The sequence below is a fragment of the Mustelus asterias genome, chromosome 3 (assembly GCF_964213995.1).
Source record: "Mustelus asterias chromosome 3, sMusAst1.hap1.1, whole genome shotgun sequence".
Lineage (NCBI taxonomy): Eukaryota > Metazoa > Chordata > Chondrichthyes > Carcharhiniformes > Triakidae > Mustelus > Mustelus asterias.
In genome coordinates, this window is record NC_135803.1 from 137,298,740 (window position 1) to 137,326,013 (window position 27,274).

Sequence of the window (27,274 nt, forward strand, 5' to 3'; positions counted from 1 at the left end):
ATATCCGGCGCCCGGAGATGCGCGCGCAGCGGGAACGGATGCGCGAATCCCACGAATCGGCCCACACGCAATTCTCCCAGGCTGCCGTGCTAAACAATTAGCGCGGCGGAATGGGAGAATCGCCCCCCTCAGTTACAAGTGTTGCTTTGAAAGTGTGCAGGATGGATGAGGAAGAGGGTTAACATTCATAATAAGTGCCTCCTCCCTCACCGGGTGTGTTGAGTAGCATTCTGAGGCTGCTGATTGCAATGGGCACCAAGGTCCCATGTCCCTTTAATTCAATTTCTTCAAGGAGGGCCTGGAGGTTTGCATCAGGAATATTTGTGTTGTCCTGCCCAGTTTGGGTACTTGCTTCATAAGGTCCCACTTTAGACATTTTTTTACAATGTAAGAGAAAATGACTGACAGGAGATGTGGTGAAATTATTGGAAGAAGCCAATGAGTGAACCAGGCTCTGCGCTGGCCTTAGCTGATTGGCTCACACACAGTGGCTACTGAAGGTGGCCGGGGGGGGAGGGGGGGGCGGGGGCTCTAATTGTCTCCTTAAAGGTTGTGCTCCGATCTCTGTGCCTTCAAGCAGTTTGCACCCACTTACACAGACCTTACAACCATCCCTAGTTTTGTAAGTTGGGATCTCCCATGAAACATTAATTGCAGCAACACACACAGCGATACAGTTTCATTCCATCACTTCAGGCTATATTATATATATATATATATATATATCAGTTCCAAAATAAAGTGAGCAGCAGTGAGGTAAACTGATAACTTTATTTATCTTTAAAAATGATGAGTAAGCAGACAATAAAATCTTGTGCCACAGAACTCTCCAGCGTGCGAAACTTGGCACCACACCTAATACTGCAAATTCTTTTAAAAAGGGAAGATTATTTAGCCTTACTATGTACCAAAAACCTTTACAGAAACTAAAAAGAACCAATTCCCACCCCCGCCCCTTCCCCACCCACCCACAATTCCTTGAATATTTGTCTGAGGAAATAACAAATACCAGTAGGAAAGTTGAAAAAACTGTAAAAAATATCAGTAGTGGGTTATTCGGTATCAATAGCAGACATTTACAAGCAGAGCACTTTAGTAATATAATATTTTGGACCACGCCAAATGAAATAGGTATGCTTATGCTTATGGGACTTTGGTTAGGGAAAATATACAAGTGATGAAAGTCATATCTATAGAAATATTGTAAATTTAAAAGCTTTTTAAATAACAAATTCCATCAAAAATGATTCAGAAGTGACAACTGAAGTATCGTATTTAATTTGTCTCCGTAACATCGGAGACCTTTGTTGTACCTACCTACATGAACATAGGTAGGAAGCTCAAATATAATGACCTCACAAACATGCAGTGTGACTTGGAGTGGCCTCCTTCAGACTTACAGACGAGCAGAGATGTCCATGAGACACCCTGCCTTCCATAATGAAAAAGAGCTCCAAGTAGAAAAGTTTGACAACACATTATACATCGATTCCACACTAGAATTTCTATAAAACATTTACCAGTGTCACATTATTACATGAGCTCACTAATATCAAGTACTATATATAATCAGTTACTTATACAATCATTAAAAAGTCACTTTTTAAACAAGTATATAATGCTTAATTTTGAATTAACATGTTAATAAAGTTTGTGCAAAACAAGCAGGCCTCTATAATTAAGTGATGTCATTTTGCTTTCTTGTTTTTTTTTTATAAAGAGAGACCGGGGAATTGCTCAGAAGTGCGTCTCTTTTTCTGTGATGGTAGGAATGCGTCCATCGCCTTTAAGTTTACCATCACAGTCATTAATTATGCTGCAGCAGGTCTCCGCATTGGGTGATCCGATTCCTCTTCGTCGCAAGTCCGGACTCGGTGTTATAAGCTTTTTAATTCTCTGAAATTGTAACCGGAACAAGGATTTTAAAGAACGCAATTTAGTATCGGGCTAGTTACAGGGCGGCACAGCGGTTAGCACTGCCGCCTCACAGCGCCGGGGACCCCGGTTCAATTCCAGCCTCGGGTCAGTCTGTGTGGAGTTTGCACGTTTTCCCCGTGTCTGCCTGGGTTTCCTCCAGGTGCTCCAGTTTCCCTCCACAGTCCTAAGATGTGCGGGTTAAGTGGATAGGCCATGCTAAATTGCTCCTTAATGTCAGGGTAAATACTTGGAGTTATGGGGATAGGGCCTGGGTGGGATTGTTATCTGTGCAGGTTCAATGGGCCGAATGGCATCCTTCTGCACTGTAGGGAGTCTGATTATTTTCTCCCTTTTTTGAAGGTGAGGATTGGCATTACTACATGATTCCAACTAACTAAAATGAAATGACCAGGGATGTATGGGATTAGACAGCAACAGTTGGTAGACTATTTAAGTTCACGTTCTAGAGAGTGACGAGGAGGGTTCTGGTTTGACATCCATAGAATGCCTTGAGTCTAGAAGGAGGCCATTCAGCCCAGCGAGTCTGCACCTACCCTCTGAAAGAACACTCTACCCAGGCCTACTCCTTCACTCTATCCCTGTAACCCCTCACATTGATCATGGCCAATGCACCTAACCTACACATCTTTGGACTGTGGGAGGAAACCAGAGCACCCGAAGGAAACCCACGCAGACACGGGAGAATGTACAAACTCCACACAGTCACCCAAGGTTGGGATTGAATCCGGATCCCTGGTGCCGTGAATGCTAACCACTGTGTCGCCTCAATGGACAAGGGAGATTTAACTATATTGTGTATTGGAATCATTATACTCATTTAATGTCTGTATACATTAGAATGCGAGCTGCATTTTCTCCTTTCCAAGCCTGGTGGAAGCAAAATCATTTCTGGCATCCATGCATGGTGCCACACAGCTAACTTACTCTTTTAAACGTGGAACAATTAGACCAGAACTATTAACAAAAATTATCATTATTTTATAAAGAGAAATAAATGTCACCATAATACTACTTTAAAGCAATCATGGCAAATGGCTGTGGAACCAGCAGATTATCAGGTTTAACTTGCTCGTACATTTGAACTTAATGGCCGGAATTCTCAGGCTGATCATACCGAGAGGATTCTCCAGTCCTACCGGCAGCGCAACCTCTGCCCACGGATTCCCCATTGGCGTGGGGTGTCGTCAATGGGAATTCCCATTGACAGCAGCGGGACTGAAGAATCCTGCCACAAGCAATCAACACGCCACCTCTCTCTGGCGGGAAACACGCAGCTGAGAGGCCGGAGAATCTCGCCCCATATTTTCCAGCCGACAAACCAGATTCTCCATCCCCACCGTGAGGTTTGTTTTGGACTGTGAACGTGAATAATATAGGTGTGACGTTCTCAACTGCTAACGTAAAACAAAATTCATAAAAGCGATAACTAAATACCAAAGAAACTGGTTGACTACTTGGCAAGGAGACAATTCATAACAAACAATAATGAGAATGTTGGCATGTCTGATTGTAATTACCTCTAGAAGGGTTCCTTCAGTATTCCATATTTTGAAGATAAATCCCAGAGGTATGCAAATCATAGAAGAAAGAGCCAGGGCCCACCCGAGCGCATAACCCCAGTTGGGATAGGTGTACGTATTGTTATACTTGAGTGGTTTATATCTCACAATGAAGAAAATGAAAATTGCCTGAAAGGAAAGAGATTAAGCAGCATTTATAACAAATATTTGCTCCGAAGGTTCACATGTGCTCATGCTAAACATTAAACTTGCTTCCCAAATATTTCACTTTGGATACATCTATCCTGCACCACTGAAAAACAGTTTTGCAAAAGTTAACAGTATAACGCTTCAGGTTAGTGATCCTTCATGACAAAGATCCACCCACTCTACTCCCCTGCTGAGAATTTCCAGTGTTTTCTGCTTTACTTTAGAATTCCGCAATTTTTAAAAATTTGATTTGATTTATTATTGTCACATGCATTGGGATGCAGTAAAAAGTATTATTTCTTGCGCACGATACAGACAAAGAATACCGTTCATAAAGTACATAGGGGAAAGGAAATGAGAGGGTGCAGAATGTAGTGTTGCAGTTACAGATAGGATGTAAAGATAGATCAACTTAATATAAGGTAGGTCCATTAAAAAATATGATGGCAGGAGGGAAGAAGCTGTTCTTGAGTCAGTTGGTAAGTGATCTCAGGCTTTTGTACCCTTTTCCCAATGGAAGAAGATGGAACAGAGTATGTCTGGGGTGCGTGGGGTTCTTGATTATGCTGGCTGCTTTTTCAAGGCAGCGGGAAGTGTAGACAGAGTCAATGGATAGGAGGCTGATTTGCGTGATGGAATGGGCTACAATTGGGAACCTCTCTTGCGACCCTTTGTTGTTTCTTGCGGTCTTGGTCAGAGCAGGAGCCATACCAAGCTGTGATGGTGTAGCTGAAGTGTAACTCTGAGTCAGGTGCTGATCTGACTCCACATGCGGCACAGTAGCACAGTGGTTAGCACTGCTGCTTCACAGCTCCAGGGACTTGGGTTCGATTCCCGGCTTGGGTCACTGTCTGTGTGGAGTTTACACATTCTCCTCGTGTCTGCGAGGGTTTCCTCCGGGTGCTCCGGTTTCCTCCCACAGTCCAAAGATGTGCAGGTAAGGTTGATTGGCCATGCTAAAATTGCCCCTTGGTGTTCTGAGATGCGTAGGTTAGAGGGATTAGCGGGTAAATATGTAGGGATATGGGGGTAGGGCCTGGGTGGGATTGTGGTCGGTGCAGACTCGGTGGGCCGAATGGCCTCTTTCTGCACTGTTAGCTTTCTATGATTCTATGCGACAATGTTGGACACCCTTGGAAAGGCTATTGCCCAAAGCTTAGGCCTGTCACCACTTGTAGTGTGACTCCAGTCCACAGTGTCACACGAGGCTTGTGAAGCAGGTATTTCAATAATTTGAGAACGTGGGTATTCAAAAGTGACACAGGAGTGGATCACTGCAGAAGCACTCTGTTCTCCAGATTCTCAAGCTTCATTTGGTTGAGGCCGGCTATGAGCTGCACTTTGCCCTGACTGGTCTCATGTCACACCAACTGGAAACACTGGCCTGACTTTCCGAGGTGAGCTGTGATCCTGACCTTGAGCTGAATTCTAAGTTGGGAACAGGGAAAAAGGTGTAGCAGGTTGACGGACACAATGTTCCCCGAGAGGGAAAGCTATCTCTGGCAGCCCTGTCTAGCGGCTTGGTTCCAGCGTCGGGAGGCCCGATCAGTGCTACCCATGGATAAAGTCGTCAGCCTCCATTGTTTTGTGGGTGGTGCCTGGCATCAGCAATGCAATGGAGGGAGGGCAGCAGTTGCCATTGTGGCAGGGCAAGCATCAGTGGAGTCACTGTTCTTCACAAAGTATCTGCACGGCCATGCCTGCTACCATCCCATTTGTGGTCCCATTTGTGAACTGCTGCCAGCAACTAATTGTAAACCTTTAAATGAAGCGCAGCTCAGATCACCGGCTGTGAAGTCACCTCCAATCTACTTTTAAGCTGCTGAGCCCGTGGTGGGAGTTGGAGGGTAGGGGGTGGAGGTTTGTGCACAATTGGGAAACTCGCTTGCAGCCTGGACACTTGAAGGTAAAGTGGCTCATCAACATCTTCAGATGCATTCTTGCCACCGTTGCATGGTTTGCTGTTGAACCCACTAGCCGGCCTCCAGAAAAGCAGGCGATGGCTGGGATGCAGTGCAATGTTGACCCAACACACATCTTACCAAACTTCCTACCAAAAGAGAAAATGCTGGAAAATCTCAGCAGGTCTGGCAGCATCTGTAAGGAGCAAAAAGAGCTGACGTTTCAAGTCCAGATGACCCTTTGTCAAAGCTGACCCTTGTGTCAAAGTGGACATATGTTTCGATAAAAATATAACAATCACATTTATGTTGTTAAGGGATAAGTACTTAATTTTAAACTTATAGATACACAGCTGTGAATACTTTGAGGAACAAAAATGGATCACAAAAGAGGCATAACTGCATTGGGTGCGAAAGTAAACTGCAGAATGCAAACTACACATTACAGAAGAAATTAAAAGCCATGAGTTGGGAATCCTTACAACATTTAAGAAGCATTTGGATGATCACTTGAAAAGCCGTAACATACAAGGCTATGAACCAAGTGCTGGAAAATGGAATTAGAATAGAGTCGTAGAGGTTTACAGCATGGAAACAGACCCTTCGGCCTAACTTGTCCATGCCGCTATTTTTTTTTGCCTGCATATGTCCCATATCCCTCTATACCCATCTTACCCATGTAACTGTCTAAATGCTTTTTAAAAGTCAAAATTGTACCCGCCTCTACTACCACCTCTGGCAGCTTGTTCCAGACACTCACCACCCTCTGTGTGAAAAGATTGCCCCTCTAGGCCCCTTTGTATCTCTCCCCTCTCACTTTAAACCTGTGCCCTCTAGTTTTAGACTTCCCTACCTTTGGGAAAAGATATCTAGTTGATCTAGATAGGTTGATCTAGATTGGTTGCTGGCCAACACAGGCATGATGGGCCGATGGGCCTCTTTCTGTGCTGGATGATTCCTTGACTCAAAATATATGAATTATTCCAAATAAATAGGGGATGTAAAGTGCAGCGATATTTTAAAATATTTCTTAATATTGAGAACAATTTATATGGTTAATACATTTCTTAACTGAATGTTAAATGAAAGCCATTGGCAAAAGGTGCGGTAACAACTGAAGAACTTACTGAACATATACCGGGAGTGATGAAATTCCAGCACCATTTAATTAGAATAAATGGCCTGTACCCAATCATGTCTTCAATATTGTCATAGAACCGATTGCTTCCTGTGAATGTGAGAGAGATTAGGAGAATGTCAAATATCACAGCCTACAGGAGACAGACGGTGTGATGATTTAATATTATCGCAGTATTTTACAATAGTTATTATCTGACCTGATAGGGTAACGTACTTGGTCTAGAACTTTTCTTGCACATGCACGGGCTGGCGTACAGTGGAAATATTTCATTCCACGGAAATGGAGATAAGTTTTTACATCACTCCATTGTACAGAGCTCAAGAGACATTTTGCACAGAGGTAACTGTGGATATTGCTCAATTACAATGGATTAACAACCCGGCATTTTTTTTTCTTTCCTCATTTAGCCTCACAGATCCCGAGAACCTTTACAGAGATATATACGAAACCCAGAAGAACAGAGCAAGTCAGAGGCATCAAATATCCGATATCTTCCCCTTGAAATACTTTTTCTTTTGTCATCTTATCTCCACTGTGTTGCTGGCCAGCTGTAATTTACTCATGAATTCATCATTCGCCAGCCATCAGGAGAGGCTCACTGCAGAAAATAACAATGGTATCTTACAGTGAGGCTGTGAGTAGACTTTATGACTAAAATGGTCAGCCCTGTGTCCCTCTGGGAAACGTTGATTTTCTTAGAGCAGGAAAATCTGCCATTTTGCAGAATGATTTATAAAACAATCTAGGATTTAGTCGCGAGACTTCAGTTCTGTCCATATTATAGACTCGATGGTCCAGATTTTAGTCAGCACTGGCACTGACCTCTTGAAGAAAGCTGCCCAGAAAAACCAAGCAATCTCTGAGATATGAATCTTATTTTGAGGCCAGGAGACCCCGACACTGGTATCATCAAGCAATTACATTGAAGAATTCCCACAGACAGCAAACCAGGAAGAAACAAGTAGATTTTCTCATTCACGTTTTAAAAAAAAATAACATTTTACAGAAAGCAAAATAAAGAGGCCAGCTAGCACCGCTGCCTCACAGCTCCAAAGACCTGGGTTCGATTCCCGGCTCGGGTCACTGTCTCTGTGGAGTTTGCACATTCCCGTGTCTGTGAGGGTTTCCTCCAGGGGATCCGATTTCCTCCCACAGTCTAAAGATGTGCGGGTTAGATTGATTGGCCATGCTAAATTGCCCCTTAGTGTCACGGGATGCTTAGGTTAGAGGGATTAGCAGGGTAAATATGTGGGGTTATTGGGATAGGGCTTGGGTGGGATTGTGGTCGGTGCAGACCGGATGGGCCGAATGGCCTCCTTCTGCACTGTTGAGATTCTATGATGATTGGTACTACACATTGGATTACATTAGAAGCCGAAATATCAAAAATAAACCTCACATTTCTGATTTTTCAAACATTTATGGATCTTTTAAAATCGTGGGATGGAGAAACTTGACGTTCCATAAATATAAAATTAGTTTTTTTTCAGGTTCAGTAGGTTGTTGAGGAATAATTATGACTTTGATCCTGTTATAAACATGGCTGCACCTCATTCGACAGGGCCTAACTTTTACAAGGGTTTTCACAGTGAGATTAATAGTGAAAATGGGGCAGTTCAGGTCAATTAATTGATTTCTAATTGATTTCCATGTCTGAGTAAACAGTGCGCACCGTGAAGCAGCAGGGTGTTGGGTTCTTGCGTTTGACAGCACCATGTGTGGATGCCAGAAACTGCATTCATTTTCACACAGTAATGATGGGAAACACTCACACATTTGCCATCATTACAACCGCGAATTCCAGGCCATTATTCGAAAAGACATCCTTCTTGTCTGGTGTACACAAAGAGGGCAGTGTCGGTTCTTTTACAACAGCACCATCTGCTGTTTCACTCACAGGACAGTCTCCACCACTCACACATCTTTCCTTCCAGCTTGAAGAAAATATGCAACTATGCCAGAATTAGAGGAATGATTGTATTATTACCAGGGGGTTTGCTGGCAGGGTTCAGTAAAATTCCCTGGGTAGCCTTCCTGCCCGCCCCTGATCTGTCATAATTTTACACAGGTGGGCAAGGCCTAGGACACCCAGCCCATCCTCGCCCCAATTGAAGCCTGTAAGTGGTCTTTGATTGGTCGCTTAAGGGTCACTTACCTTCCTCCCCTGGTCCCTCAGCTGGTAGGAGGAAGTCAGTGATTGGGAGAGGGGCGGATTGTGAGGGGGGAGGGGGAAGCCCAAAAGATCTCCTTGCTTGGAGCTCAGGCAGGAAAGAGGTTACTTGTATCACTGGCCCTCTTCCTAGACTGAGTTTCCCCCCTTTCCCCCACCCAGCCATCTAAGGTCTCGCCCAGATCCCTGGCCTCTCCATCAAGAGCCAGCCCTCTACTTCTCACCACTACGAGGGCCTCTCTTCCCATCACTACCATAAGACCCCGCAACAATCCGATTTTGTGGGCAGTGGCATTTAGAATCTGGGTACTGTTTGTAACCCCAGCAGTGTTGGCACTTCTGGGATTATAAAAGCTGTCAGCCAATTTCAGTCAGCTGGCAGCTCTTGGATGTGGGATTTCCTCCCTATTGAGGGGTAGAAATCTCCCCTACAGCCACTACTTGTAACGTTACTGCGGATAGTTGGGAACCTGTCTCGGGGGCAGGGAATTCAGATGGTGTTCGTAAAGCAGAAGTGGAAATGAATAGGGTTGGGAAGCATTTTCTGATCAGGGCCAGTGTGATCTCCTGGACTCGTTTCGATCGCCACAGGGGGTCGGCGAGGAATTTCCCAGATTTTTTTTTCCCCCATATTGGCCCTGGGGTTTTCACTCTGGGTTTTCGCCTCTCCCTGGAGATCACATGGTCTGGAATGGGGGGGTGGGGGTGAGTTAATAGGTTGTGATGAACAAAGCATCGTAGCTGTGAGGGACAGCTCGGTAGATAGGATATTAGGATGTGGATAGGCTGGAAAATTGGGCGGGGATCCTGGATTCAGGATTCAATCCTGGACCGGGGAGCGGCGTGGGCTTGGAGGGCCGAAGGGCCTGTTCCTGTGCTGTATTGTTCTTTGTTCTTTGTTGTTCTTTGTTACATTGCCACGGGGCAGCTGGCATCATTGGGGACTTGAGCCCCGCCAACTCTTTGGGTGACTGGGTGAGAAACTCTGTCACCCATCAAATTGTGCCCTTTGGTTTTATAAAAGCTTTGTTAGTACCAATCCTCTCCATCTTCCTACCCATAACTAAAAAATTCTTTATGTATTTTTGTCCAAAAATATGAATGATATATTATCCAAAAGGTTGTAAGGAACTTAACACAAACTCATTCCTAACAAGTCTTAGATCAAGTTAAGGGAACTAATCGTCCCAGAAGGATTTCATTGTTTCATAAGTTATTTACTACCCAACTATACTGGGTGGCACGGTGGCATAGTGGTTAGCCCTGCTGCTTTACAGTGCTAGGGACCTGGGTTCGATTCTGGCCTTAGGTGACTGTGGAGTTTGCACATTCTCCCCGTGTGTTTCGTCCGGGTGCTCCGGTTTCCTGCCAGTCCAAAAATGTGTGGGTTAGGTGGATTGGCCATGCTAATTTGCCCCTTCATGCCCCAAGATGTGTAGATTAGGTGAATTGACCATGGTAAATGTGTGGGGTTACAGAGGAGGGGAGGAACTTGGTGGGATGCACTTTCGGAGAGTTGGGACAGACTAGATGGGCTATATGACCTCTTTCTGCACTGTCGGGATTCTATGGTACTGTGATAATGCTCAGGTCCATGGGGAATCACTGATTGATCTCCCTATGGGGCTCACTGAGTATGGGTTCCCTTGGTAACAGGACTGGGCCTGCTGAACTGTAGGCCCAGGCAGGGATTAGTGTGGGTACACCACAGTAGTGGTTTTACTTTGCATTCTGTAATAAATGATGTTCCTTTCCAGTCGGGTTACCTGAGTCATTACAGGTACATTATTATTTTTAAAGCAACCTGCTAAGCTTTGGAAACAAAAAAACAAAGTAAAGTGCAGCACAGGGACAGGCCCTTCAGCCCTCTGAGCCCATGCCAATCATGATGCCCTAACTAAACTAAAAAAAACCTTCTGCCCTTACTTGGATCATATCCCTTTATTCCCTCCCTATTCATGTATCCATCCAGATGACTCTTAAATGTTGCTAATGTGCCTGCTTCCACCACCTTCTCTGGCAGCGTGTTCCAGGCATCCACCACTCTTTGCATAAAAAACTTCCCTCGCACATTTCCCTTAAACTTTTCCCCTCTCACCTTGAACCTGTGCCCCCTTGCAATTGACACTTCCACCCTGGGAAAAAGCCTCTGACTATCCACTCTGCCTATGCCTCTCATTATTTTGTAGACCTCTATCCGGTCTCCCCTCAGCCTCTGTCTTTCCAGTGAAAACGATCCTGGTTTATTCAACCTCTCCTCATAATCAACATCTCGAGACCAGGCAATATTCTAGTGAACCTCCTTTGTACTCTCTCCAAAGCTTCCCACATCCTTCTGGTAGTGTGGTGACCAGAACTGCACGCAATGCTCCAAATGCGGTCTAACCAAGGTTTTATATAGCTGCAACATGATTTACCAACTCTTGTACTCAATGCCCCGGCTGATGAAGGCAAGCATACCATATGTCTTCTTAATCACATTGGCCACCTGTGTTACCACTTTTAGGGAACTGTAGGCCTGCATGCCCAAATCCCTCTGTATGTTAGTGTTCCTAAGGGTTCTGCCATTTACAGTTTAATTCACACCTATATTTGATCCTCCAAAATGCATCACCTCGCATTTGTCCGGATTAAACTCCATCTACCATTTCTGTGACCAAGTCTCCAATCTATCAATATCCTGTTGTATCCTCTGACAATCCCCAGCACCATCAGCAACTCCACCAACCTTCGTGTCATCCGCAAACTTACTAATCAGACCACCCACATTTTCCTCCAGATAATTTATATATACTACAAACAACAGAGGTCCCAGCACTGATCCCTGCGGAACACCACTAATATGCAGATCTCCATTCTGAAAAACTCCCTTCCACCATCTTCACCGAAAGGCGCATGTCTGAATTAAATATCTATCTTATTCAATGCTGACCCCTCTAACCCCATTTATGGGACCGCCTGCTTTTCCACTGGTGCAGGGCAGACATAAATACCAAATTATTATTATTCCTTCTCATTGCCAGAAGTTTTAATCCAGAAACTCAGCTAATGTTCTGGGGACTGGGATCTGAATCCCACCACGAGCAGATGGTGGAACTTGAATTCAATAAAAAATATCTGGAATTAAGAATCTACTGAAGACCTTGAAACTATTGTCGGAAAAACCCATCTGGTTCACAAATGTCCCTGAGGGAAGGAAATCTGCTGTCCTTACCCGGTCTGGCCTACATGTGACTCCAGAGCCACAGCAATGTGGTTGACTCTCAACTGCCCTCAGGCAACTAAGATGTGCGGGTTAGGTTGATTGGCCATGCTAAAATTGAGCCTAGTGTCAGGGGGATTAACAGGGTAAATGTGTGGGGTTATGGGAATAGGGCCTGGGTAGGATTGTGGTCGGTACAGACTTGATGGGCTGAACGGCCTCCTTCTGTTCTGTAGGGATTCTATGATTCTATAAGAATGGGCAATAAATGCTGGCCAGCCAGCGACGCCCATGTCCCATGAATGAATAAAAAACAATTCAATGAATGATGGGCACACATCCTCTAGATCTGATCAGTTTAATCTTAACTTGCCTCAGTTGTCAATGATTCATGGATTAATCACTAACTCACTGGCAAAGAACAAATAGTAAGTAGTCTCACAACACCAGGTTAAAGTCCAACAGGTTTATATCGAATCATGTGACTCACCTGATGAAGGAGCAGCGCTCCGAAATCTCGTGATTCCAAATAAACCTGTTGGACTTTAACCTGGTGTTGTGAGACTTCTTACTGTGCCCACCCCAGTCCAACGCCGGCATCTCCACATCAAACAAACAAATAAGCAGTGTGTTGTGAATGACATACCATAGGCCCAGCCTATACAAATACACTCGAAAATGGCGACGAAGAGGAGACACATGCCACTCGAAGCATATGCATCGAAGAGTTGGAAGACGTACATTCCTCCCTTTCAATATAAAGAGAAACAGTTTAACGTTATATTGTCAGAAAATGTTCACTGAGTGTTGCCTCTGTTAATCACTCTACCACATATAATTGTCTCAATGAAAATATTTGACATTGATTGTCATCTAAACAAACATCGCTCTAAAGAATGGCAGTCAACTGCAAATGAACAAGTGCAAATCAATACAATAAATGTCAGACAGAACTTCTGCAGAACAGAAAAATTAACCAGTGTTCAGGTTCATTCTCTTACTTACAACCCTCCTGATTACACAATATCTGAGTTATTTTAATTGGAAGAGCTGGAGGGGGTCAGGTCTATTTTTATCTCAGATTGTCCGGGGTGGGCCCATGTTAGTGGGAGTCCTGATCGATTTTGCTGCTCAGGCTTTATTTAGATGAGAATGCTGAGCTGCCAGCGCATGTGTGCTCCTCCTGCTCCCAGAAGACAACTGTTCAATGAACTTACCTGGAGTGTTTTGGGTGCAGCTTCCAGCAGTCCCTTTAGGGACCAATGGTGAGACCACTCTGTGCTGTGCTCCACCAGGCATGAGCTTGGCCAGCCCACCCACAGCCCATCCCGTGTGTGACCTAGGCTCCTGAGGTATGTCAATTCACGAGATTTCCCGCCTATTCTGGGTATGGGTGGAGGCTGCACACCTATTATCTGGCCAGCTCTAAAATTGTGGTGGGCAGAATATTGGGCGCAGCTTGGCACAGATCCTGTCACCTCCCAAAATCCCAACAACAAAAGGGGCAATAATGAGACAAGATTGGCCTCTCTTACTCAGTGCCTCTCTGCTCAGCCTGGAGAACGGAACAATTATCAGAGGTATGTGGCACTCAGCAATTTAGGGAATTTGTTTTTAAGACTGGCCATTTCATCTAGTTAGCTTGTTTTTTCTTTTAAACGTCTCCTGTCCCCTGCCATGTCCACGTAGCCACTCATGGAGGAAACAGACACCTCTGTAGCTTCCAAATCCTATAGTGACCCTTGGAATAAGATGCAGCCCAAGAGACATGCATCCAATGTCATTGACAAAGCATTACCTTTTTTCTCCTGTGGCAGCCCTTCCAGGGAGAATCTATTTAAGAGGAGTAGAGTATAATGTATTCTGTAGTAGAAAAAGTAATTTCTTTAGAATAGGTGAATATTTTTTGGATTCCTTAAAGAATAACTTAGAATATGATTAAAGTAATTATAGCTTGCTCATGCAGCCTACTCCTCTTAATTTCAATTAATTTAACTGTGGAAGAGGCTGTGTGAAACACTTACTTTTGGACAGTTCAATGGGAGTCTGGCCAGAAGCAACATTATTTCCTGTTTTATAAACCCAGAGGAACAGAAGGTAATGGAAATAAACTTTAGATTTGAGAATATTACCTAGAACAAGAATATCCACTCATTGGCACATGAGGTTAAGTGGAATAGGCTACATTGGCAAGCAGGATAGGCTATCTCCACTGGGACTTTATTGCATAACACAGGATAGAGACACGTACTTCTGTATGACAAGGTCACTCTGAAAACACATAAGCCTCATAGTGCCTGTTTTTCAGGCACTGAAACAGCTTCAAAAGCAGTCCCAGAAGGAATCAAAAACAGTTTGGACAAGTATTCTTCTTTCTCTGTTTTACCGGTGTTCCATTTTAAAGTGCGCAAGATCAGTTCAGACCAGTATTCCCATTGCCCTGTGATACTGTTTTTTCCTTCTGGGTCCAATATGGCAGACAGAAAGCGCACACTCATTATGAGCCAGCAGTGCACCATCCTCCGTGCAGGTGTAGGGAAAATATTTGGTGTCCACAGAAATGTCTGAAGCCAGTGCTAAGCTCAATGTCTATTCAAATATGGGGCCTCTAACAAAGTTGTAGCCCCCTCTCTAATACTGGGTAGCCCTGAATGCAGTTGATGTCATCCTGGCTGCTTTCAAGAAAGACTTGGCCCTACCTAATAGACGTCCCTTAGAAGATCTGCTGCAGGCGACGAGTAACAAGTATTTAGAATATACTTACCTGAATGTGGAGCTGGGAGGAGCAGTAGTGTTCTACCCAGCTTCGTATTCAACCATGTAGTCCGCTGCCAACCACCACTCCCCTCCTCCTCCCCCCCCAACACACACACACCATCGTAACCTCTGCTGACTCTAGTCTCTGTTCTCTCAATCCTCATCCTTGCCACTACCCATCCTCCCTGATCCACTGCGTTCCTGACTGGATTTTCCACTTCCATAACTTTGGATTGCCTCCTCCCTGTTTTCTGTTTGCAACAAAGTTACCTCTCTTCTAATCTTTATCATGAAAATGTAATCTCAAATCCTTTACGTCCATTTGCTGATGTGTTGGACATGTGCTTTTTTGTCTTCCTTTAGCTTTCCTTTTTCTTGGGCCCATCGTTCTTGCTTATCCTTTCTGCCACCCTGTCATTCCACAATTCAGTTCTCTCCTCTCAGGAACTTTGTTCCCTAAAATCCATGCCTCAAACCATTACTACTTCTCTGACTTCTTGCTCATCTGCCCACTCCTTCAATAAATCTATATTCACCTTCTTGGCATTCTCCATTGGCCCCATTGACATACCCATCATTGCTTCCGAATTAGCAACTTTCTGGTTTCGACTGAAAGTTACTTCACAGGTGGTGACAATTTGTCCCATATAGAAACATCTTCATCTGGCTATACTTTTCACCACCTGCCCTGCCAAAAGTGTTGTGGTGGCGATTTGACCCCATTCACTAAATCATAACGGAACCGCTTGCTCTACTCCTCTGGTATCTTCATCTTCTTTGAACACTCTATCATGTTCATCCTTCTTGCCTCTCCTGTAAAATTCTACCACTACACTGCTGTCCCTTCCCCGAGTCTCTCACTGAACTTTCCTTCCAAATTTCAACCTTGTAGCCTCAGCACTGAGTGACTTCTCATCTCCTGAGGTTCTATCTCAGAGCCCATTGTCCTCTGAATTCACTGTCTTGTCCTCCCGAACCTTTGGCCATTATATAAACTCTCCTATGCATGGGCATCTCTTAGCCATATCTGTTTCACATCTTTGGCGGCCATGTCTTCAGCTCTAGTTCTCCAGATTTCTCGACCTAGGCCCCTCAGCCTTTCCACCTCCATATTCTTTTTTAAGACTCTTCTTAAAACCTACCTCTCTGACTGAGCTGCCAGTTACCCCTTCTAATAATGCCTTCCTTACCTCAATGCCCCGTTGATTTCTGATTTATGTTTTTGTGAAGCATTTGTTTTTATCCAACAATGAAAATTGTTACTTTAATTGATATGACCTGTAAATAATTCAAAGGTCATTCTCCTTAACATATTCATTCAGTCTCATATAAATCCAAAAAATGAACAAAAAACTTCAAGTTAATTAGCTTACCTCTGTTACCATTATTAATCCAATCAAGTAAGATGCAATTGCGATAATGCAAATTAATTGTTCTCTTCTGTATCCTGTACGGAATACCTTTGGATACATGTCTATTATAGCTGTCACTAGACTTTCCATACAGACAAACTGCAAGGAAAAGAGTAACATTATTGAAAATACATGGCCAAATTTGGTATCTATATTTATCAAAAGAGAATCAAGATCAGTGGAAGTCCTAGCGAACCTTGTATCGAACAATCACAACTTTGAGTCATTTTTGCTTGAATTTAGAAAGTCAGACAGCAATATAATTAGCCTGCTATGGAAAATTATGAATTGATGAATGGGGTGGCACAGTGGTATAGTGATTAGAACTGCTGCCTCACAGCGCCAGGGATCCGGCTTCAATTCTAGCCTCGGGTCACTGTCTGTGCAGAGTTTGCACATTCTCCCTGTGTCTGCGTGGGTTTCCTCCGGGAGCTCCGGTTTCCTCCCACGGTCCAAGGATAGGTGGATTGGCCATGTTAAATTGCCTGTTAGTGTGTCAGGGAGACCAGCTAGGGTAAATACATGGGGTTACGGGGATAGGGCCAGGGTGGGATTGTTGTCGGTGCAGACTTGATGGGCCGAATGGCCTCCTTCTGCACTGTAGTGTTGTGATTGATGGATGACTTTCCATGGGTTGGTATAAACAAAGCAAATTAATAAATCGGACCAACTATTGCACTATTAATTAATTTGTGAACAGCTCATTACGTACTTTCGAAAAGGCATTCTTTAAATTCACACCGTCACCTCAGCAATTTTAAAACAAAGCCGTCAGTCTGGCAAACAGCTAGCAACACAAATCGGCATATCAATCACTCAGTAAATCCAGTCAGCAATTCATTAACTTCGTTCTTAAGTTCACCCAGCAGCTTCATGATGATTTATTGGTTAAATTTATAGTCGGCTAATTTAATAATAAATGTGGAAAAAAAATAAATGTGCACCAAAGTAATAAATGTAAGGGATAGAAATCTCTAAAATGGAAAAACAGACATTGAATAGGAGATAATAAAGAAAACAGACGAGATATACATATTCAAAAAATATTCAAGTTGGTTACATCTTTAAAATATAAACAGATGGAATATTGAAGATGAGTGAAAAATATAAACTAATGAAGGATTATTTTGGAGAACCTAATATCTTTACCTACATCTAGGCGGCACAGTGGTTAGCACTGCTATCTCACAGAGCCAGGGACCCGGGTTCAATTCCGGCCTCAGGTCACTGTCTGTGTGGAGTTTGCACATTTTCCCCGTGTCTGCATGAGTTTCCTCCAGTTTCCTTCCACAGTCCAAAGATGTGTGGGTTAGGTTGATTGGCCATTTTAAATTGATCCTAGTGTCAGGGGATGAGCAGGGTAAATATGTGGGGTTACAGGAATAGGGCCTGGGTGAGATTGTAGTCGGTGCAGACTCGATGGGCCGAATGGCCTCTTTCTGCACTGTAGGGATTCTATGATCTTCTGCCGAATGTGGCTCCGGCCACAAGTGCCAGAATACACCATATAAAATGAGTATGACACACCTGATTTGGCTTCTGTCCTCCGACATATCTGGTTTACATTGTTCAAGCAGGAGCTCTACTGCTGTCAGCACAGGATCTCTTGGTTCACAGGTAAATTCACCATAGTCTCAGATGACCATAGGCTGCTCCCCTTTTGAAGGGGAGGGCTGCCATGTGGTGATTTAATCTGAGGATCACCACACCTCAGGCAAGGGGCAAGGTTGAGAAGGCGGGGCCTTCATGAATAACCTCAGCCATTACGGGAATTGAACCCGTGTTGTTGGTATTGCTCTGCATCACTAATCAGCTATCCAGGCAACTGAGCTAAACCGAGTAGTTCATACAAGCCACTCCACTAGGGTGTAATCCCCAGTGCAGACAGAAGGAAAGGATAGCTTGGGAACATGGAAATTACGGGAGATACATCACTTGTAGGATAAACTACCTCAGACAGTGGATCAAACAGGGAACAACAGTGCATGATAAAGCTTAGATCCTGCAGGGTGCCCCAGATTGATGAACACTGTCCCCCAGCACTGTCAGTCACCTTCACTACACTCCCAGTGACAATGAAAGTCACCCTTGAGTTAGACTTTATGGGTGGCCCAGTGGCACAGTGGTTAACACTGCTTCCTCACAGTGCCAGGGACCTGGGTTCAATTCCCGGTTTGGGTCACTGTCTGTGTGGAGTCTGCACGTTCTCCCTGTGGATTTCCTCCGGGTGCTCTGGTTTCCTCCCACAGTCCGAAAGACATGCTGATTAATGCATTGGCCATGCTAAATTCTCCCTTATTGCACCCAAACAGGCGCCAAAGTGTGGCGACTGGGGGATTTTCACAGTAACTTCATTGCAGTGTTAATGTAAGCCTACTTGTGACACTAATAAAATGAACTTTAAACTTTAGCTTTGAAATGTCACCAAAGGCTCTTCCAGACAAACACACGTAGCGAACATCACAGGTCTCAGTCATTTCTCAGCGTACAAAGGAGCTAAGTGAAGCTGCGAATGCTACACTTCCCCAGGTAACTGTGCCTGATAATATCTCTGCAGAATCCTGCATGGGAGAGCGGACAGATAAAACGAGGGACAAGGACAAACTTGAAGGCGATCACTGAGCAGATATCCAGGGAATAATCCAGCTACCCCCCCTCCCCCCACCGGGACAGGTTTTCCCGCAGCGGGGGGGGGGGGGGGGGGGGGGCGGCTCACCATTGGCTGCCAGTGGAATTTTCCGGTTCTGCCGAGGTCTACTGCATTATACATGGCTTGTCCATCCTGCCACCGGGGTACTTGGCTGGGACTGGAGGAACCCTCCAGTGGGAAGAGCTTGAAAATTCCACCCACTAAGCTTCTGGTCAACAACAGAAATGGCCCAATTCTCAATTCTGGAATAGTCAATACTGCTTCAATTGACAAACTGTGTCGAGACTGATGTCTCGTCGAAAATAACCAGAAGGCCATCAACTTAGTTTTAATCTTTGGCCACTTACTGATACATAAAGCTCATTGTGTAATCGCTGGTCAAAATTACAAACACTGAGAGGTGCCCATTTTACAATATCGGTTTCGATAGAAAATGGAGTGTCCGAGAACAGTCAGTGTAATACGTTGTTATTAAAATCTATTCTGCAGACATGGTTGGAACCTTCCATTTTAACAATATGGTAATTCCCAAGTTAAAAGTTGATTTTATTTTAAGTTATTCTGCCACAAACAAATTCAGTCAGAAATTACAGGCTGGATTCTCCGACCACGCCCACAGCCTCCAGTCCCGCTGCTGTGAACGAAGATTTGGCTGAGTGCCAAATTCTCAATTCTCGCTGGCAGGAGTAAGGGAGGGGGGGGGGGGGGGGGGGCAAACGGAGAATTCCGGCCTACATCTGAAGATTCATGGAGCCACAAGTAAGCTATGCTGCCAACCACAGTTCACTGTCAAATTGTGTGACTGATGACTGGTTGCAAAGTAACACAGCACTTATTCTGATTTGACAAAACACGTGTACGTTCCTTTGTGTGAAAGTGTTTTCATGTTTATTTTACCTGACTGTCCAATCCCAGGAAAATGAGCATCAGGAAGAATAGAACAGCCCATAACGGTGCAAGAGGCATCATAGTGACAGCCTTCGGGTAAGCAATGAATGTCAACCCAGGACCTAAAAATAAACACAAAGATGTTATTAATGATCTCACATATTCCCCATACTGAGGCAAATCTCGAGGCAGCCATCCATCTTTCAATCTCTCTAATTTTGTAATGCTGGTGTGTAATGACCTCAACGAGGCCCATGAGGTGGGCCTCTTGGAGTATGAGCTCCCTGATTGAGGTAATAATTGCTTCCGTGCCCACTGGGCACCGCAGGGATTGAGGTGCATTACTGACCCCATTAATCACGTTTTGATTTGATGTTTTAAGTTTTCTTTCCACTTTGTCTTTTGTTTCGGGTGGTTTCCTTCCTTTTGGGAGCTGCCCCTTTCAATTTGTCCCCTCGTTAATTTAATTTAGTTTATTTGGTTAACCAGAAAGATTGGTAATGATTGCCTGCCCAATCAGAGAGTTTCACTTGTATAGAGTATCAGTTCTGCTGACACTCTGGATTCTGACTTTGTGCCTGAAGCAGTCTTAGGAGTGGAAGGAGGTTCGTAGATAAAGGGAATTTATCTACAAACTCTGGGTGGCACGGTGGCACAGTGGTTAGCACTGTTGCCTCACAACGCCAGGGACCTGAGTTCAATTCCGGCCTCGGGTCACTGTCTGTGTGGAGTTTGCGCGTTCTCCCCGTGTCTGCGCGGGTTTTCTCTGGGTGCTCCGGTTTCCTCCCACAGTCCAAAGATGTGCGGGTTAGGTTGATTGACCATGCTAAATTGACCCTAGTGTCAGGGGGACTAGCAGAGTGAATGTGTGGGGTTACGGGAATAGGGCCTGGGTGGGATTATGGTCGGTAGAGACTCGATGGGCCAAATGGCCTCCTTCTGTACTGTAGGGTTTCTATGAATCTGATGAAGGGACACTGGCCTCTGAGGAGTTATTTCACAGTTGAGTTAAGATCACAGGATTTAAACAGATAATCAAAAAATAAGGCACGGCTTGTTTGTCGTCTTTGCTTTCTGTTTCAGTTGTTGTACAAGGAAAGGTGGAGCAAGAAGGACCTATCAATTCTTGGAGTTTAGAAGAATGAGGGATGCTTTTATTGAAATGTATAAAATTCTAAGGGGGTTTGACAAGGTCGATGCTGAGAGGATGTTCCCCCTCTTGAGAGAATTTAAAATTAGGAGGCACAGTTTCAAAATACGAGGTTCCTAATTTCAAATGGAAATGAGGAATTTCTTCTCCCAAAGTGGCATCTTTGGAATTCCCTACTCCAGAGAGGCTGGGCCATTAAATATATTCAAGGCTGAGTTAGACAGATTCTTAACTTGGGAGTCAAATGTTATGGGGACAGACAGGAAAGATGACTGCAGCTATGATAGCTTATTGAATGGTGGAGCAGGCTTGAGGGGTCAAATGGTCTACTCTGATTTCAAACTTTTCTATTGCTTCCTTTTCATTTTTGATCCTTCCCTTTTTGTTCTTTCTGCCCACGTCCATTCCTTTCCATACCTCCGTACCCACTTAAAGCCTGTTACATCTTCTAACTTTTTGCAGTGCTAATGAAAGACCATGTGTATCTAACTCTGTGCGTGCGAGTTAGTGATTTAAAACCTCATCCATTAACTGTTTTTCTCTCCCTATAGATGTTGCTTAACCTACTGAATATATTCTGTTTTTAATTGGGATTTGCAGCATCCGAAGATTTTGCCTTTGCGATAGGAATGGCTATTAAAGTTTAAAGCTAAAGTTTATTTATTTGTGTCACAAGTGGGCTTAAGTTAACAGCGCAATGAAGTTACTGTGAAAATCCCCCAGTCGCCACACTCCTGCACCTGTTCAGGTACACGAGGGAGAATTTAGCATGGCCAACACACCTAACCAGCGCGTCTTTCAGACTGTGGGAGGAAACCAGAGCACCTGGAGTAAACCCACACAGACACGGGGAAAATGTGCAGTCTCCACACAGACACTGACCCCAGCTGGGAATTGAACCTGGGTCCCTGGTGCTGTGAGGCAGCAGGGCTAACCACTGTGCTTCCCGTTTATCTAACTCTGTGCAACCAATGGGTTTTGAGTGATTTAAAATCTCATCCATTAACCGTTTTTCTCTCCCCATGGATGTCGCTTAACCTACTGAATATTTTCTGTTTTTAATTGGGATTTCCAGCATCCTAAGATTTTGCCTTTGCGATAGGGAATAACTCTTCGATTCTGCTAGTTAATTTCACTTGAATCACATTAGTATATAAAATAAAGATATCTTTCACTTGTACCCAGAACAAAATGCTTCTGTGAAAGTGAAATTTTGGAGTTACCACCTAAGGTGTTCACAGGAAGCAACTGAATAAAATGTTTGTTTGAGGTATGCCAACCTGACTGCCAGATTTTTCTTCTGTGTTCCATATTTTCCACTTTTATCAACAAGAAGGTTTTCGGGTTGATCTTAAAGCAAATTGATGGGTGTGTGCAGTCCTACGGGATACAACTTTGTTGGAGGACAACAGAAAACTGGCCAACCTTGAGGTATCAACGTGAGACCAAGTCGGTTAGGATTATATTCGCTGGAGTTTGGAAGAGTGAGAGGGGACCTCATAGAAACTTATAAAATTCGAACAGAGTTAGACAGGGTAGATTCAGAAAGAATATTCCTGATGGTGGGGGTGTCCAGAACTATGAGTCATAGTTTGAGGATAAGGGATAAACCTTTTAGAGCTGAGGTGAGGAGAAATTTCTTCACCCAGAGGGTGGTGAATGTGTGGAATTCACTACCACAGAATGTAGTTGAGGCCAAAGCGTTGTCTGATTTCAAGAAGAACTTAGGAACAACTCTTGGGGCTAAAGGGATTAAGGGATATAGGGGTGGTGGGAATCAGGATATTGAATTTGATGATCAGCTATGATCATAATGATTGGCAGGGCAGGCTTGAAGGGCTGAATGGCCTACTCCTGCTTCTAGTTTCTATGTTGCTATCATGAACCCTAACTACTTTGAAACAGCTCAAAGACTATTCAATTAGTATAAGCGATGAAAAGTTTATGAATCGAGTTCTAGAGTGTACAGAACTTTGTACAAATGACTGAGCTGCAAATCCATAAAGGTCCTTTCACCGGAGTCATGAAGAAACAGAAGGATCCTTGATTGGCTATGCCGGGTGACCCACAAGCAACTCTACATTGCAATACATCAGAGGTCATTTGTATTGGTGTCAACTGTTCTGAGGAGCTTGAGGATAGTCCTGCTCCAATGCCTCCTTCCCGCTGCCCAGTTAAGAACAACAAAGAACAAAGAACAATACAGCACAGGAACAGGCCCTTCGGCCCTCCAAGCCCACGCCGCTCCCCGGTCCAGGATTGAATCCTGAATCCAGGAGCCCCGCCCAATTTTCCAGCCTATCTACATACCAATATCCTATCCACCGAGCTGTCCCTCACAGCTACGATGCTTTGTTCATCACAACCTATTAGCTCACCCCCACCCCCCCATTCCAGACCATGTGATCTCCAGGGAGAGGCGAAAACCCAGAGTGAAAACCCCAGGGCCAATATGGGGAAAAGAAATCTGGGAAATTCCTCTCCGACCCCCTGAGGCGATCGAAACGAGTCCAGGAGATCACACTGGCCCTGATCGGAAAATGCTTCCCAACCCTATTCATTTCCACTTCCACGAACACCATATGAATTCCCTGCCCCCGAGTTCCCAACTATCCGCAGTCTCGCTCTGTACTGGCACCAGCAAGTTGATCATAGAATGAAGCCTTGAAACGAGAAACAAAGAACAATTAGCCCGCGCCGCTCCCTGGTCCAAACTAAACCACTCTTTTGTATCCCTCCAATCCCACTCCGTTCATATAGCTGTCTAGATAAGTCTTAAACGTTCCCAGTGTGTCCGCCTCCACCACCTTGCCCGGCAACACATTCCAGGCCCCCACCACCCTCTGTGTAAAATATGTCCTTCTGATATCTGTGTTAAACCTCCCCCCCTTCACCTTGAACCTATGACCCCTCGTGAACGTCACCACCGACCCGGGGAAAAGCTTCCCAAAGTTCACCCTATCTATGCCTTTCATAATTTTATACACCTCTATTAAGTCTCCCCTCATCCTCCGTCTTTCCAAGGAGAACAACCCCAGTTTCCCCAATCTCTCCTCATAACCAAGCCCCTCCATACCAGGCAACATCCTGGTAAACCTCCTCTGTACTCTCTCCAAAGCCTCCTCGTCCTTCTGGTAATGTGGCGACCAGAACTGGACGCAGTATTCCAAATGCGGCCGAACCAACGTTCTATACATCTGCAACATCAGACCCCAACTTTTATACTCTATGCCCCGTCCTATAAAGGCAAGCATGCCATATGCCTTCTTCACCACCTGTGATGAAGTGGGATGGCACTGTTGGGATCCTTTCTTACCTATTTAATTGTAGTCAGAGAACCATCAATGAAGACACCACATAACAGCACCGTCATTCAGACCACTTTACCCAACTACACCATGTTTTCAGCTCATGTACAGCTGAAATTCAGTCATGCCTTTGTTAACCCTTATACCTCACTACTCCAGTACACCCCTGGCCTGTCTTCCATGTTCTACCAACGCCCCCTCCCCCTGCCCCCATAAACTTGAGGTTAGCAAAGGCTCTTCTGCTGTATCCTTACAAGCACCAAGTCCACTCACTCATCATCCTGACCTACATTAGTTCCCCGTCAAGCAATGCCGTCATTTAAAAATTCTCATCCTTGTTTTTAAATCCATCCGTGGTCTTGCTCCTGTCTCTGTAATCTCCTTCTACCCTCGCAATCCTCTGCACGGTGGCACAGTTGCCTCACAGCGACAGGGACCCGATTTCGATGCCTGGCTTGGGTCACTTGTCGGATAAACTACCTCAGACAGTGGATCAAACAGGGAACAACAGTGCCTGATAAAGCTTAGATCCTGCAGGGTGCCCCAGATTGATTAATACTGTCCCCCAGCACTGTCAGTCACCTCCCAGTGACAATGAAAGTCCAGACTTTATGGGCAGCCTGGTGGCACAGCGGTTAGTACTGCTGTCTCACACCGTCAGGGACCTGGGTTTGATTCTCGGCTTGGGTCACTGTCTGTGTGGAGTCTGCACATTCTCTCCATGTCTGTGTGAGTTTCCTCCGGGTGCTCCAGTTTCCTCTCACAGTCCGAATGATGTGCTGGTTAGGTGCATTGGCCATGCTAAATTCTCCCTCAGTGTACCTGAACAGCTGGAGCGTGGTGAACTAGGGGATTTTCACAGTAACTTCATAGCAATGTTAATGTAAGCCTACTTGTGACATTAATAAATAAACTTAAACTGAGATGTCTGTACTCTCTCATTCTGGCCTGTGGAACATTCCAGATTTTAATCCTTCCATCATCGATGGACTTGCCCTCAGCTGCCGAGACCCCAAGCTCTAAATTCACTCCCTAGTGGTTAACACTGCTGCCTCACAGTGCCAGGACCCGAGTTCCATTTCAGCCTTGGGTGGTTGCCTATGTAGAGTTTGCATGTTCTCCCCGTGTTTGCGTGGGTTTCCTCCGAGTGCTCCAGTTTCCTCCCACAGTCCAAAGATGTTCAGGTTAGGTGGACTGGCCATGCTAAATTTCTCCTTAGTGTAGTTTAGGGGGATTAGCGTGGTTACGGGGATAGAGTGGGCCTGGGTAAGATGCTCTGTTGGAGAGTTGGTGCAGACCGGATGGGCCGAATGGCCTCCTTCTGCATAGTAGAGATTCCATGAAGCCTTTTCTGCTTCCCTACCTCTCTTTCCTCCTTTCAGACGTTCCTGGAACCTACCTCTTGAACTGAGATTTTGCTCATCTGCCCATCTACCTTCTTGTATAAATCGGTGTTAAAGTTTGCTTCACAACACTCCAGTTTTGTGCTTTTACGTGAAATGTGCTACAGAGATACCACTTGAGATGCCACTTCTTGTTGTTGCTGCATTATTCTGCCGAAGCCTGTCTATTTATCCAGAACAGGCTTTCTTATCAAAGTTTACATGTACAGAAAAATATGGATCCTTATTGCGTCAATGTTAGAATGCTCAGTTACATCTAAATTCATCAACCTCAAATATGTATTTTGGCAGGATTTAGTGCTGTATACTTCCTTTTCAATAATAGACAACGGTGAAAATGATTTATTTGGCATTCCCAAATAAAGCAAGGAGAATTGAGCTGTTTCATTCTTTCCTTTCCAGTTTCGTCTCATCTCTTAATAGGCAAGCGGTAAAATCTTATTTGTGGTTTCCATGGTAACCTGATTTTTTTTTCTTTTTTACGAGCTTGCATCCTGATTGTAAATCCAGTGCAATTCTTGGTCCTGCCACTTACTGGCGCAATGTTTTGACTGGTAAAGATGTAAATATGTAGCTGACAAAAGGCTTTAACTGCTCAGCAGAGCATGCCATTCCCCAATTGCACAGGGCTGTGTTATTTTCTCGATCTAAATGGACTGAAACCCAGGTTTATCATCTTGATCATGTCCCGGCTTCTCTCTGCTGTTTGTTTTTCCTCCCTGGCATTACAGAGTCTCGGCCTCTCTCTGATATCTTTCCTCTGCCCTCAATCATTCCAGTCGGCAAGGTGGCACAGTGGTTAGCACTGCTGCCTCTCAGTGCCAGGGACCCAGATTCAATTCCTGGCTTGGGTCACTGTCTTTGTGGAGTTTGCACATTCTCCCCGTGTCTGCGTGGGTTTGCTCCTGTTTCCTCCCACAGTCCAAAGATGTGTGGGTTAGGTGCATCGGCCATGCTAAATTCTCCCTCAGTGTACCCGAACGGGCGCCGGAGTGTGGCGACTGGGGGATTTTCACAGTAACTTCATTGCAGTGTGAAAGTAGGCCTACTTGTGACACTAATAAATAAACTTTAATCTTTCTGCAGATTCTTGTTGCCTTGCAGAATGAATCAAGACACAACCAAAAGAGGAAAAAAAAGGAACAGAAAAAAATGTGTATTTAAGAAGAGCAAAAGGGAAAAGGATTTCATTTCAAAAAAGTAAATACACAAAGACAAGTACAGCACAGAAACAGGCCCTTCAGCCCTCCAAGCCCGTGCTGATCATAATGCCCCAACACCTGGAACAGTTTTATTTTTTAAGAAAAGCAAGAAATTACAGGAAACTTAAAGAAGGCATGAACAAAAGAAATAAGAGAAAAGAATAATTGGAAGGTTTTTAAATTAGCAAAGCAAACTTTCCTCAGAAAATCCAAATTAATAGCTTTGGTTTTTTAAAAATTCGTTCGTGGGATGTGGGCATCGCTGACTGGGCCAGCATTTATTGCCCATCCCCTAGAGCATTTAAGAGTCAACCACATTGCTGTGAATCTGGAGTCACATGTAGGCCAGACCGGGTAAGGACGGCAGATTTCCTTCCCTAAAGGACATTAGTGAACCAGATGGGTTTTTCCGACAATGGTTTCATGGTCATCGTTAAGACTTT

The 27,274-nt window shown here is 44.6% G+C and overlaps 1 protein-coding gene across 1 annotated transcript in view; it reads right to left on the reverse strand.

The window, feature by feature from the left end:
- Positions 1-753: 753 nt before the first annotated feature.
- Positions 754-27,274, reverse strand: part of slc6a11b (solute carrier family 6 member 11b) — a 187,170-nt gene continuing 160,649 nt past the window's right edge. The window contains exons 10-15 of the mRNA XM_078209736.1: positions 19,778-19,890; positions 16,192-16,329; positions 12,708-12,810; positions 6,676-6,776; positions 3,456-3,626; positions 754-1,896 (exon numbers count right to left, since the gene is read on the reverse strand). Of these exons, the coding sequence (XP_078065862.1) occupies positions 1,738-1,896; positions 3,456-3,626; positions 6,676-6,776; positions 12,708-12,810; positions 16,192-16,329; positions 19,778-19,890 (785 nt within the window). The 3' untranslated portion in view covers positions 754-1,737. The remainder of the gene's footprint in view (positions 1,897-3,455; positions 3,627-6,675; positions 6,777-12,707; positions 12,811-16,191; positions 16,330-19,777; positions 19,891-27,274) is intronic.